Raw genomic sequence first — 12,177 nt, forward strand, 5'->3', positions numbered from 1 at the left:
CACTCTACCTTAGCCAGCTTTCTTCTCTTCCTGTTCCTTTTCTCTTCTTCCCATCTCTCTTCCTACCCTTTCCTTTGTAGAGGAGGCTCATTTTTAAGCTTCTTTTTCATCCAAAAAGTCACTTTAGCCCCTGATCCATTCCCCAACAAGAGACCCAAAGATCTGGCTCCCTGAGAAGCACTCCAGACTAGACTGCCTTCATATCTTGAGTCCTTAACATGAACAATGGGAAAATAAGCTAAAACTCCTTCCTTTCATTGAAGAGGTAGAGAAGACTGTGGGTATATGCAGAATGTTGCCTTATGCTGTTAACCACAGCTCATGAATCAGTCTGTTTTATTAAACTTTGTGTTTGGGGGTTTTGTTGTTGTTACAAGGGAAGAAAAAGGGGGTAGGGGAATATGATTTAAAAGCAAAAGTCTGTTTGTAGGTGACCTACCTTCAGTAACCTTTTTTTTTTCCTGGAAAAAAGAAGGAAGGGTTCAAGTTACTAAATAGCCACTTGACACACAGTTAAGTCATTCTGGGTTTTATTACCAAAGTCCAACTGAACTTAGTCATAAGCCAAGGGAAAGCCCAAGGGAGAGAATACTCCTGGTGACCATTCCAGGGACTCAGCTCCTACTTCCTGACTTCCCTGATTGTGTGAGTGACCTCCAGCACAGTCAGGGAGATGTCCCTTTCTAGCTCATTTTACAGCAAGAGACAAATCTAGCACATGGTGTGCTCTTAGAATGAAGTTTGTCAAGGAACACAAGTTCTGGACCTAGCTCTGTCACTGACTAGCCTTGTGGCTTTGGGCCAGTCATTTAACTTCTCTGGGCCTCAGTTTCCTCTTTTGTAAAAAGAAGGGATTGAATTTGATGACCTCTAAGGAAAGTCACTTCCAGAGGCCTAATCTTCTATGTCTGGGTAACTTCCTCAAGAAGGAGACTTAGGACACCCTGAGATCAGAATCACAGAATTTGAGGGTTGTTTGGAGGGGATCTCAGTCATCTAGTACAACCCCAACATAAATTATAATTTACTCAACTGGTCCTCCAGATTCTTCTCCCTTTCCTATGGAGAGGGAAAATCTACTGCCCCTTGAGGCTCCCCATTCCACTTTGGGACAGCTTTCATTGTTAGGAAATTCTTTCTGACATCAAGCCTAAATTGGCTTCTTTGACCTTTGAGGTCAGACAGAATGAATCTAATTCTTCCTCCCCAAAACAGGCCTGCAAACATTTGAAAGCACATATTATGTTCTCCGGGGTAACTGCCCCTCCCCAGTTTCTTTAGCCAAGCCTCCTATGACACAGATTCACGACTTTTTGCCATACTTGGTTGCTATGGCTGCCTTCTTCTGGACACTCTCTAACTCGTCACCATTCTTCTTAAATTATGCCATCCAGAACTGAACACAATATATCAGATGACAACTGATAAGAGCAGAGTTCAGTGGTGCTATCATCCCCCTACTCCTGGAAGCTGTGCCCCTCTTGAGGCAATCCAAGACTGTATTTGTTTATTGTTTGTTTTTTCCAGTTTCTGCATCATCCTCATGTGGAGTCTGCGGTCCACTAAAACCCTAGATCTTTTTCTTTTTTTTTTTGAGAGCTTTTTTTTTTTTGCCTTTTTTTGGGGGGGGAGTGCAATTGGGGTTAAGTGACTTGCCCAAGGTCACACAGCTAGTTTTTGTGTTAAGTGTCTGAGGCTGGATTTGAACTCAGGTCCTCCTGACTCCAGGGCCAGTGCTCTACTCACTGTGCCACCTAGCTGCCTAGATCTTTTTCAGAAGTGCTGTCAGACCATGTGCCTCTCCCATCTTGTACTTGTGGAGCTGACATTTGGTACCCAGAGGAGTGACTTATCCTGATGGAATTTCATCTTAATAGATTCAGCATAAGATCTTTGTTGATCCTGACTCATCAATCAGTATATTGTCTGGCTCTCCCAGCTTTGTGTTTCAGCAAATTTGGCGAGCCATTAAAAATGCAAGATGTGGTTAAAAAATATTAAAAAGCACAGGGCCTAGCATACATCCCCAGGGTACATAGAGATCTCTTGGCACATTGACACTGAACCATTAACAACTACTCTCTGAATCCAGCCATCCAACCAGCTGTGAATCAATCTATATTGTCAGTCAATCCACATCTCCTTATCTTCTCTATAAGACACCAAAAAAAAATCTAGATAAGCTATAACCCTCATATGCTAGTTTAATAATCTTGTCAAAAAAGGAAATGAGGTTAGTCTGGCTTGACCTGTTCTTGATAAAGTCACTCTGGCTTTTTATAATCATCTATTGCTGCTCAAGAGGTTCAAAAGCCATATCTTTAGTGATTCACTCTGGAATTTTCCCAAATTGGAGACCTGGAGGCTGGGCAGGCTCCCTGAACAGGCCAGAAAGATTTAAAGTTCAGGCTTTAGTGTCTATTAATTGGCTTTGAGAGTCAGTTCCCTAACTCATAGGACCATGAATTTTGAGCTAGAAGGAACCATAGGGGTCATCAAATTTAACCCCTTCAATTTACAAGTGAGGAGACTGAGGTACAAAGGTTCAGTGTGTTCAAAAGCTCACGGCGAATGAATATCTAGGCAAAATTCAAACCCAGCTTTTTTCTGATTCTAATTCCAGTCTACCAGGCTGCCTCTCTGATATCACTTATATGGCAGTTCATGTCTCCTCCCTCAATTCCTGTGGCCATATCAATCCATTCCGAGTCTGCTGCAGTCACCAGGTTTCTGAACCTCAAAATAGGAGACAGGTAAGGAGAGTCTATCCTCCTTCAGTTTAGTAGTTGGAGATGCAAACAAATCCCAGAATTCATCACTAAAGTTCTATGGAAAGACTTCGGAAGAATGGTCATCAGGAGGGGTTAGAAAAGCTTCTTTCTGTATCATAAGTAGCAGGAATATGGGTCATTTTCTGCCTCTATTATAGACAGAACAAGAAGATATGAATTTGACTGACAGCAGGAGGAACTCAGAATAGACTTATGGATGAATTTGAGGACTAGCCAAAGTGAGTATGAACAACTGGAAATGGGAAATGGAGTGGTGACATGTCCTTCTCTGGAGATCTCAGAACAGGAGAGATCCTCTTGGTCTAGGCTGGGAGTGATCTGGCAGAGAAAAGGGGTTTGGCTCCAAAGGATGACCTCTTTAAGGTCATTTATCATATCCTCTGATCTAGGGAAATGTGAATGTTAAGGGCCAAGTTCGTCGAATCCTAAGGTAGTCATTTTTGTAATGTGTAGCTTCCTTTTTCTCCATTTCTAGCTGAGTACCTGGGACAGGAGAGAATTTAGCCTAAAGTCCCTGCCCAAAGGGTCTTAGCCTGGGTTCCCTCAGAGTGAGCTGGGAGGGGTAAAAGAATGAAGCAGGAGGAGTGCTGAAAAGAGAAGGGAAAAGAATGGGGAAAAACTGGTGGGAGCCTGGAGAAGCATGTGGAGATATGTGTGAAGCTGGAAGATCTTAGGTAGAGGGGCCTATTAGAGGCAGGGGGATGAATGTGATGGAGACCTGTTTCCTTGCCCCCAAGCACTGGCATCTGTCTTGCTCCTCCAATCTAGGAAAGTTGGACACAGTCCTACCTCCTTCCCAGAACAAAAACATACTCCTACAACTGCCAGCATGGGTAACCAGGACATTGTTGGCAGGTTAGATGAGTAGCCAAAATGGTGGCAGAGGGCCTGGGATTGAGGGTGAGCTCTTGGTTTGATGAATCCTGTGTATGACTTGGTAGAAGTTGGGGGGGAGGTGGTGGTAACAGTTAGGATTTGATGACCATAAGAACTAGCAGGCAGTTTCCTCAGGCCCTTCCTCATCCCTACCCCTTTGCTGCCTTCAGGGGAAGGAAGAAGGGCCTGGCCAAAAGACAAAATTAGGCAACTAAGAAGTTTCCCTGTCCACACCTCCTACCCACACACATACCTTTCCTCCCCATCTCCCCCCGCCCATCCTATCTTGTATTCTCTCTTCCTCCTCTCTTCTTTCCTCCCACCAGACTTCATCTAGCCCTCTCTGTGGGAGTGGGAAACCAGTGTCTTCCAAAGGGGATGACTGGTGTGCTGATGTGCTCAGGCTGAGACACATAAGGCATTTGAGGGATTAGTGGATAGGAGAGAGCAGACCACCACAGGCCCCTAAATATTCCTCATTCCTCCTATCCCCAGGAGACCTAACTCTTCTCCCCAGGTGTGTTCCTTGAGTCTCAGAACTCTTCCCCTCCTCTCCCATCCCCAAGTTGGTATATTTAAATCACCTAGCTTCCATGAGCCATACTAACCTGTCCTGGATGAGAGACCAATCCTGGCAAAAGACAGAGGGTACTCCTAATCCTCCTCCACCCCAAACCGGCCCTGGCCTTGCAGAGGCAGAAATCTCCTTTTTGGTGAGACTTCTTCTGTCCTATTCTCTTTTGAAGGGCAAAATGAGGGTGAGCATGTCGCCTTAATAGATGAGGCCTGAAAGTGATGAGGGGCTGCCCTCTCAGTCCCTTGGTGCTCCCCCTGCTCCCTGAAGCTGCCTGTCCAGCTGGCACAGCTGCTTGAGGAAACCAGAGTTGGGGAAGATCCAACGGCGTTGCTTCACGGAATTCACAGCCTGCCGCAGAGTCAGCCCTTGCCTCAGCATGAGGTAAGCTAAGACCAGAGTGGCTGATCGGCTGACCCCCACCACACAATGAACTAGGACCTTGGCTGGAGGAATAAGCAAGAGGGAAAAAGATGGTGAGAAGCTACAGGGGAGGCAATCCCCTCTCACTCCCTTGATAAACTTAATCACTCACTGTTTTCACCGGGGCACTGGGAACCATCCACCCTGGGAAAAATAGTTCACACTTCTATATCACCCCAAGATTTCCTTACTATAACTGTGAGGCACGAGGTATGAGTATTTTTATCACCTCCATTTTATAGACAAGGAAATGGAGCTGAAGTGAATTCCCCATGGGCACACAGTTAATTTATCAGGGATAGACCTTAAACCAGGGGTGGGGAACCTGCCTGAAATGGAGGTCTCCAACTTCAGGTTTAGTTGGCCTTTCACCATTTTCCATTACCATAACATAGTACAAAGTCTTGGGAGGCCCCGAGCTGATTCTTTCCCCAACTCTACCAAAGGTCACTTGTGTGATGTTTACAATTCCTTTCACCAGTCTGATCCTTATTGTCCTTATCTCTGAAAGAGTAGAAGGACTTAACCTGCCCTACATTACACTTATGAGGATAGGCTAGATGTGAAAATGTTGTAAAGAAGATAAAGGACTATACATATATATATATATATATGGAAGCCATCATTATCCTCAATCTCATTGTACAGATAAGGAAACTGAGGCCCAGAAAATGGTGCTGACTTGTCATGAAGAGTTGAGGCTGGCTAGCTGAGTGAATTAAGAATTGCAGAAAGAGGAGAGACTGCTCCCAACCCTTTTAAGTTGTCTTCTTGGTTTCTCCAGGTTCTTTCTTTGACTTTCCCCTCCCTCCTTCCTACCATCCCAGCTTCCTCATGGGGAATATATTTTAGGGCAAAAATGGAAATCTGGGGCCATGTGGGTTGAAGCCTGAGTCACTCTGGAGCCCCCTCATCATAATGGGGGATTTCTTCAAGCCTGATATTACTGGGTTGGAGAGGGTACACTTTCTGAGGTGAACTGCATACCAGGGAGAACAGAGAAGCCCACCCATCCATTCCCAACCAGTGTTTCATACCCCCAGGTGTGAGGAGGGCATTGTGAATAAAATCCGCAGCAGAAGAAAAGTAGGCACTGATGTTGAAGTCGGGGAGGTCATGGGCAGGCACACCCAGGTAGCTCACACAGCTGCCATAGAAGTCAGGTCCCCCTTGGCAGTAAAGCCCCCCGTGGGCTGCATTCAGCACATGAGTGATGCCTAATTTCCACAGCTCAAAGCGATTGTTTGCTGTGGCCCTAGAGGAAGACAAGGACAGATAGGGTGACTGGTAGATTGATCCAGGCTGGCTACTCTAGGGATGGGGGGTAGGAGACATCTGGAGGGAGGCTTTAGTTGGCCATGCAGTCAAGCACAAATCCTCAGGCTTCTGGTACTGAGGAAAAATACAAGGAAATAACAGCCACCAAGCTCAAGCCTTGGGCCTCTTCCCAACTCTTCTCTGTCCCTAGCCCCTGAACCTCCCCCTTTCATCCCAACACATATTTCTCCTTGTGGGTAGTGTGAAGCCAGGTTTGGCGGACCCCCTTTGCTACCTGAGGTTTTCAGTTTCATTGGGCCCAGACCTTGGGTACACTGCATGTACCCATCTTATCTGTAAATTACCTTTCCGACCCAGAGCTTTAGGGATTCTTCTTGTCCCCAGCTCCCATTGTTCTTCTGAGCCAAGAGGAGGGAGGGAATGGGCTGAAACAAGCTGAGATGGACCAGTTGGAGGTTCTAGGAACCTCCGATACATTGCCCACTCCAGTTCTACCTCTTGTCTTTCACCCAAGTCCCTGTAACTACATCTGTCTTGTATGCCCTAAGCCTGCCTTACCCCAGGTTTGTCAGTTGTTCCAAGTTTCTGGGACATTTCTGGAATCTACACAAAGCTCTTAGCTTCCAGGGCCAGTATCTTTTTTTCCTCTAGGAATGCTGGGCACCCTCACTGTCCCACCTTATGGTTGTATCTAGAGACTGTTCCCCCTCCCCCACATGGTCATGGCCAATTCTAATTGCAGACACCCCTTGCTGTAAAGACTTCCTAACAGAACAGGTTTCCTCTCTTTCCTCCCTCATCCTAACTTCCCAGCTGCATTTTCTTACTCCCAAATCACCACTCACGCATCTCCTATGAAGAGATTGGGCCAGACTTCATCCACATGGGTGCTGGAGACTTGGCCCGTCCTGAGGAGCTGCTCTACTTCAGAGACACTGGGGCAGGGAGATTCAGTGTCATCTGTCTCAGCTTTGATCTCCCTTGGGGATCCCTTTTCCTCAGACATCAGCAGGAGACACCTTAGCCTCTCTATCTTGGAGAAATCCAGGGTATGCCTGTGTTTGTGTGTATGGGTATATTGGTGGGGTGGGGTGGAGGGTGTAACAACTCCCTCCTAGGACTTGTGCCTTCTCTCACTCAGGTATCATTTTTCCTTTCCAGAGACTGGCAGGGACAGGTGGGAGAGCAGCAAATGACTCAGCAAGGCACAGTGGCTGCCAGAGAGAAAACATGTCACTTTTCCTCCCTGATATTACTGGGTTGTTTCCCTTTCCCCAAGCCCCAGCATCCATTACCTTTTCTCTTCTTTCTTTGCCCCCTGCCAACATCTATACCTGCCCCTAGAAAGTGCTAGAATTAAGAACTGGGAGAAGTTAACACAAATGTGGGCAGGGTGTATTAGGGGTGAAGCTCTGATTGTAGGCCAGTGTATTCAACCGTGCCTTCTTCTTGGAACCTAACTCTAGGCCCAGATTTGGAGTTGTGAGTGAAGAGAATGAGCAGTGACAGACTCAAGAAGGTAAAATTTCCTGTTTTATGTTCCAATCCAGACCAGACAGATACTCTCATCAATCATCTAGGCCTATCCTGATAAATGAATTTCATTAAGGATAAATGAAATTCATTAACTCACAAGTCTTGAGGAAAGACCTCCTGTGGGTCCAGTTCTCTTCCAGACACTATGGGGGGACACTGAAGAAATATAAGACACAAGCTTACCATCATCATAGATTGTAAAACATTACACATTGACTGTGTCCTGGGCTGCAGTAGAGATTAAACGCATGGGGCATGTCTGGTCTTCTGAGTAGAACCAGAGAAGGTTCCTAAAGCTCCAATCAACCACATGCTTCACTCAGGCATTCCAATCACATAAACAGTCAAGTTGTGGGGATTGGGCAGTGTTTGAATGGTGGAAATCAAGGAGATGGACAGATCTTGGCAACGGAATGGAAAAGAAGATCCCAAGTGGTCAGAGGGTTGAGCATGACTCCATCTGCAAAATGAGGGATTTGGATTAGACAGTTTCTAAGCTTCCTTCCAGATTGAAATCTAATGGGATGCTATGGTTCTGGGAGTAGAATTGGAGATTTTGAGAAAAAGATAATTCAACATATAATCTGGAGTAAGGATTTATGCGCACGGGCAAGGGCAGATCTGTCCTCGGACACCTACAGCCCCATGTGCCATGAATGACTTGGAGACAGGTTCCCTGGCAAGAGGCTTCTGTGACTTTTGTCCTGTGTCTGCTGGGAAAAGGTGATGACCCAGCCCTGGTGGGAGCAGTTTCTCAGCTGTTTCCTGCTCTGAATCATAACAATGTCAGAGCTGGGGAGGAAGCCTAGAGCTTGAGGCCCCAGACTACCAGTCTAGGGACGTGTCTAGTCGGTGCGGAATGAGCCTGGTTTGCAGCATTCTCCTCCACCTCCTCAGCCACACCCCCTGATTTGGAGGCACCTGGGCGTGGAAGGGGATGAGATGCTGGACCTCAAGTCGCAAGGAGCAGAGTCCAAAGGTATCGCGCTCTTCAATCTCTTCATCTCCATTGCAATGCAAGGCTACTGCCGCGAGGGTCACATAAGACAGGGGTGGGCAACCTCGAGGCCAAGCGCCTCCCTCTGGGTCCTCAAGTGCGGCTCTTTGACTGCAGCCCGAGGGTCCGCACTTGAGGACTGCACACTATAACGAGCGCACTCGGGCGTGACACCGACTCGGATTCCCTTCCCTCCCCCGCCCCCAACTATCCCGCCGGGGCCAGGCAGTAAAATCAGACCCTGTGGGCGTCTGTCCCAAGGGATAAGAATATCTGACATTTTATACAGGGAAATTCTCAGCATGGCCTCATCTCGTATTTCGTCTGAGTCAACACCCCGTGCCGGCCGTATAAGAATCCCTGGGATAAGAATCCCTGGTTTACAGATAAAGAAACTGAGGGTCCAAGAGGTTCGGTGACTTGCCCTGGCTCCACGGCTAGCATCGGGGGTGGGATTCGAAGCCAGGTCATCCGGACGCAGCTAAGTTTGGCCCTCAGTCCACCGTCTCGGGGATGGGCTGGCCAGAGGTGAGGTGCTCCCCCCCAGCCAGTTGTTCTCGGGTCCAGAAACGCTCGACTCCCACAGGGCGTGTCCGTCCAGTTGCCCCGCCCCCCGCCCTCATTGGCTCCTCCCCTCCTTTATTGTTCCTCCCCTCCTTGGTTGCTCCTCCCCTCCTTTATTTCCCCACCCCACAGCCTCCTCCTCCGCTAGGGCCTTGGGTACCAGGCCATGGCGCATGCGCTCTCTCGCCCCCGCTTTCTCCTCCCTTCGCTTCCCCTCCCTCCATTCTCGCGCCCTTTCCGGACTTGGCCCCGCCTCGCCGCCAGCCTAGGCCACGCCCCACGAAGCAGTTCCGGTTCGGGCGGGCGCTGCCGCGGGCGCTGCCGCGGGCGCTGCGGTGCCCGAGGCCCCAGTGTGATGCTCACGTTCAGCCGCCCCTCGTCGCTAGCTCCGCCCTCGCCCCCGTCCCCGCCCCCGGAGGAGACCCCAGAATCTGCCCCGAGGGGCCGCCGGGACAGCAACAGCGAGGGGAGCCCCTGCAACTCCGACAGGGAGGAGGAGGAGGAGAAGGGGGGGGGCTCCTGTCCGGAGTGTCGGAAGACCCCGGCGGGCCCGGATAAGGTGAGGCTCGGACCCGGGCCTGAGGGAAGGGGCGGCAGGAGGTGCGGGCCCTCCCCTCCCCCACCCCGCACCCTGGGGGACCGAGGTGCCGGGAAAGGGGGCGACCGCTGGAGGGGGTCGGACCTGGGGAGGGGGTGGGGGCGCGCGTGGGTGTGAGTGAGAGGAGGGGGGGGCATTGCGTGTATTTGGTGTGGGAGCGCGTGCGTGTCCATATGTGTGCGGGGAGGGGGTGTCAGCGTGCGGGCGGATGTTGTGTCTGTCCCGCGTGTTGTGTGTGTGGTATGTGATCCGTGATTGTGTTGTGTCTGCGTCTGTCGGAGGGGTGTGCACGCAGGAGTGTGTCACGGGTGGTTTGCGTGGGGGGATGTGTCGTGTGTCAGTGTCTGAGATGCAGGCACACGGGAGTGCGTGCGTGTCTGTGTTGGAGACATGTGCACACGCGTGTGCGTGGCCGGTGTGTCAGCGTCCCAGGTGTGTGCGTGCACCGGTGGGCGCCTAGTGTGTTCCGCGTGGGTGTCAGCGCGAGTGTTCGCATCGCCCGTGGGGGCCGGCTCGGGTCGGAGGGGCTGCTTGCAGAGGGCCAAACGGGACGAACCGCGGGCTGCCTACTCTAGTCGGGGAGGCCTTCCCCAACCGTGCCCCCCACACCCCACATAGAAGGAACGGCATGAAATATTTGGTGAGACAAGAGGCAGGATCCGGCCGCGGCCTGGCTCCCGTGGGGGGCTCTTCGTGCTTTTCCCCCTAAGAGCCTGTAGGAGATAAGGCCTTGCCTTTGGAGGGGGGGGGGCGGGGAGGGGCTGTGTTTGTGGGGAGGTGGTCAGGGTATAGAAGTGGAGGGGTGGGTGGGTGGGTGACTTTCCCCAAACCTGCTGCTTAGAAGAAATTCTGGAGCAGGGAATCCTCAAGAGAAAGATGTCTTTACGGTTTTTTCTTTCGGTGACAGTTTCCTTGCTCCTTGAATTGTTTATCTGAAGTACCTGAGGTTTTATGAATACTGAGTTTTGACTGATTGAATTCACCACAGTATGGCCTGTAACCCGAGGAGAAATCCAAATATGAAACGCTGCTGGTGGGAGTTTCCCATGTTCTCTCTGGATCACAAGACCTTCAAGGCCACAGGCTAGTGCTAATTCCCAAGCAGTGGAGATATATTTTGATATATAGAGCACTGGGCCTGGAGTGAGGAAGACTCCTCTTTCTGAGCTCAAATTTGTCCTCGGACACTAGCTGTGTGACCTTGGATGAGTCACTGAACCTTGCTTGTCTCAGTTTCCTCATCTGTAAGATAAGCTGGAAAAGGAAGTTTTCTGCATTGTCAAATGATAATGTCAGTGCTTCATTCAGCCTTTTATTTTAAAGGTCAAAAGTCACATGTTTTATTCTACCTATGTTACTTTTATTCTGGAATGCAGTACTGGATATCTTACTGGTTTTCTTTATATAATCCATGTGTTGAGCACATTCCGCCAGGACTGGGATCCCTGCTTAAAAGACAAGAAAATAGCTTATTGATTTAGAACAATTCTTAAATACTAAGAAACTATGATATAGGAAAGTTTCTAATTCTGTAAATAAATGAATTGGTAGGTTGGTGACATCTTTTAGGTTTGTCCTTGGATACTCAAATCAGTTGGCCAACAACCATTTTATAAAGGCAAAATTAATTGATTCAACATTTTGTCTTCAGTTGTCAGAAGATCAGCCTTTTTGTTTTTATTTATGGAACTAATAAAGGAAATCTTTCCTTTTTAAAGTATAAGTGTAAGAGCTTTCTATTTGGGTAGCATGTTGTTTTTTTTTTAATTTGTTTCCTTTTAGTTTACAAGATTCAATTCCACAATTCCTTGAATTTCACATTTTGTCCCCTCCCCCCATGGCGGCTTATAGTCAAGTATAGGATCTGTAAATACTTTCACATTATACATTAGTCAGGTTATAAGGACGGATTGTACCAGCTGGAATGAAAAATGGTAAAGAGGACATAAAACCAAATAAGAGAATGAAAAAGATCAGGTATTTTGCTTCCACCTGGAGATAAACTTAGTTCTTTCTAGTTCTTTCTCTGGATGCACATATTTCTCTCCATCTTGGGTAGCATGTTCATGTTAACAGAGTTCTGTTAAGTACCTGTTATACTGCTATAAGTCTTATAAAATTGGCTTCAAGGTTTGATTTTTAAAGTGTCCAATAAGCATTAGAATTTCAGAACATGCTTTTGGTGACTGATCATTTATATATTGTTTATTTTGAGCTTGACCTTCCATATTCTTGAGATTAGATTTTTAGAAATGCTGTGTCTCCCAAGCTTTTCTCTCTTAATTACTAATATGAAGAATTTCTGATTTTTCTTATGATAGGTAGTAAGTTGTACATGCTTAGTCAAGTGTCTTCTTACTTGCTCAGATAAGCATCATCTTATTACAAATGTTATTTTTAAGGGTGGCTAGGTGGTGCAGTGAATAGAGCACCGGCCCTGGAGTCAGGAGGACCTGAGTTCAAATTCGGCCTCAGACACTTAACACAAGAAAAAAAGCTAGCACAAACTAGCCGTGTGACGTTGGGCAAGTCACTTAAT

General features: G+C 48.1%; 2 protein-coding genes across 5 annotated transcripts in view; one reads left to right on the forward strand and one right to left on the reverse strand.

Moving 5' to 3' along the window:
- Positions 1-438: 438 nt before the first annotated feature.
- DUSP13A (dual specificity phosphatase 13A) lies at positions 439-9,110 on the reverse strand. Of its 3 annotated transcripts, XR_011164476.1 has the most exons (4): positions 6,789-7,056; positions 5,703-5,920; positions 4,277-4,688; positions 439-461 (listed from the first exon to the last, which is right to left on the reverse strand). XR_011164476.1 is itself a non-coding variant. In XM_069068303.1 (3 exons), the coding sequence occupies exons 1-3, from the start codon at positions 6,947-6,949 to the stop codon at positions 4,480-4,482; spliced, it is 588 nt and encodes a 195-aa protein (XP_068924404.1). In that variant the 5' UTR covers positions 6,950-7,056; the 3' UTR covers positions 4,276-4,479. The 3 variants fall into 3 exon arrangements, 1 of the variants encoding a protein (XP_068924404.1); XM_069068303.1 differs by lacking the exon at positions 439-461 and having other exon boundaries at positions 4,276-4,688; XR_011164477.1 differs by lacking the exons at positions 439-461; positions 4,277-4,688; positions 6,789-7,056 and adding exons at positions 7,663-7,939; positions 8,901-9,110 and having other exon boundaries at positions 5,783-5,920.
- The window catches only part of SAMD8 (sterile alpha motif domain containing 8), a 56,736-nt gene continuing 52,590 nt past the window's right edge, over positions 8,032-12,177 (forward strand). The window contains exon 1 of one of the 2 annotated variants that reach the window (XM_069068295.1): positions 8,032-8,458. In XM_069068295.1, coding sequence (XP_068924396.1) covers positions 8,417-8,458 — 42 coding nt within the window. In that variant the 5' untranslated portion in view covers positions 8,032-8,416. Of the gene's footprint in view, positions 8,459-9,309; positions 9,600-12,177 lie in introns of those variants that run through there. The other variant, XM_069068294.1, reaches the window with a different exon arrangement.

Source organism: Petaurus breviceps, unplaced genomic scaffold, assembly GCF_028583685.1.
Source record: "Petaurus breviceps papuanus isolate PSGF00001 unplaced genomic scaffold, PetGlider_PUasm1.0 90762, whole genome shotgun sequence".
NCBI classification, from domain to species: Eukaryota; Metazoa; Chordata; class Mammalia; order Diprotodontia; family Petauridae; genus Petaurus; species Petaurus breviceps.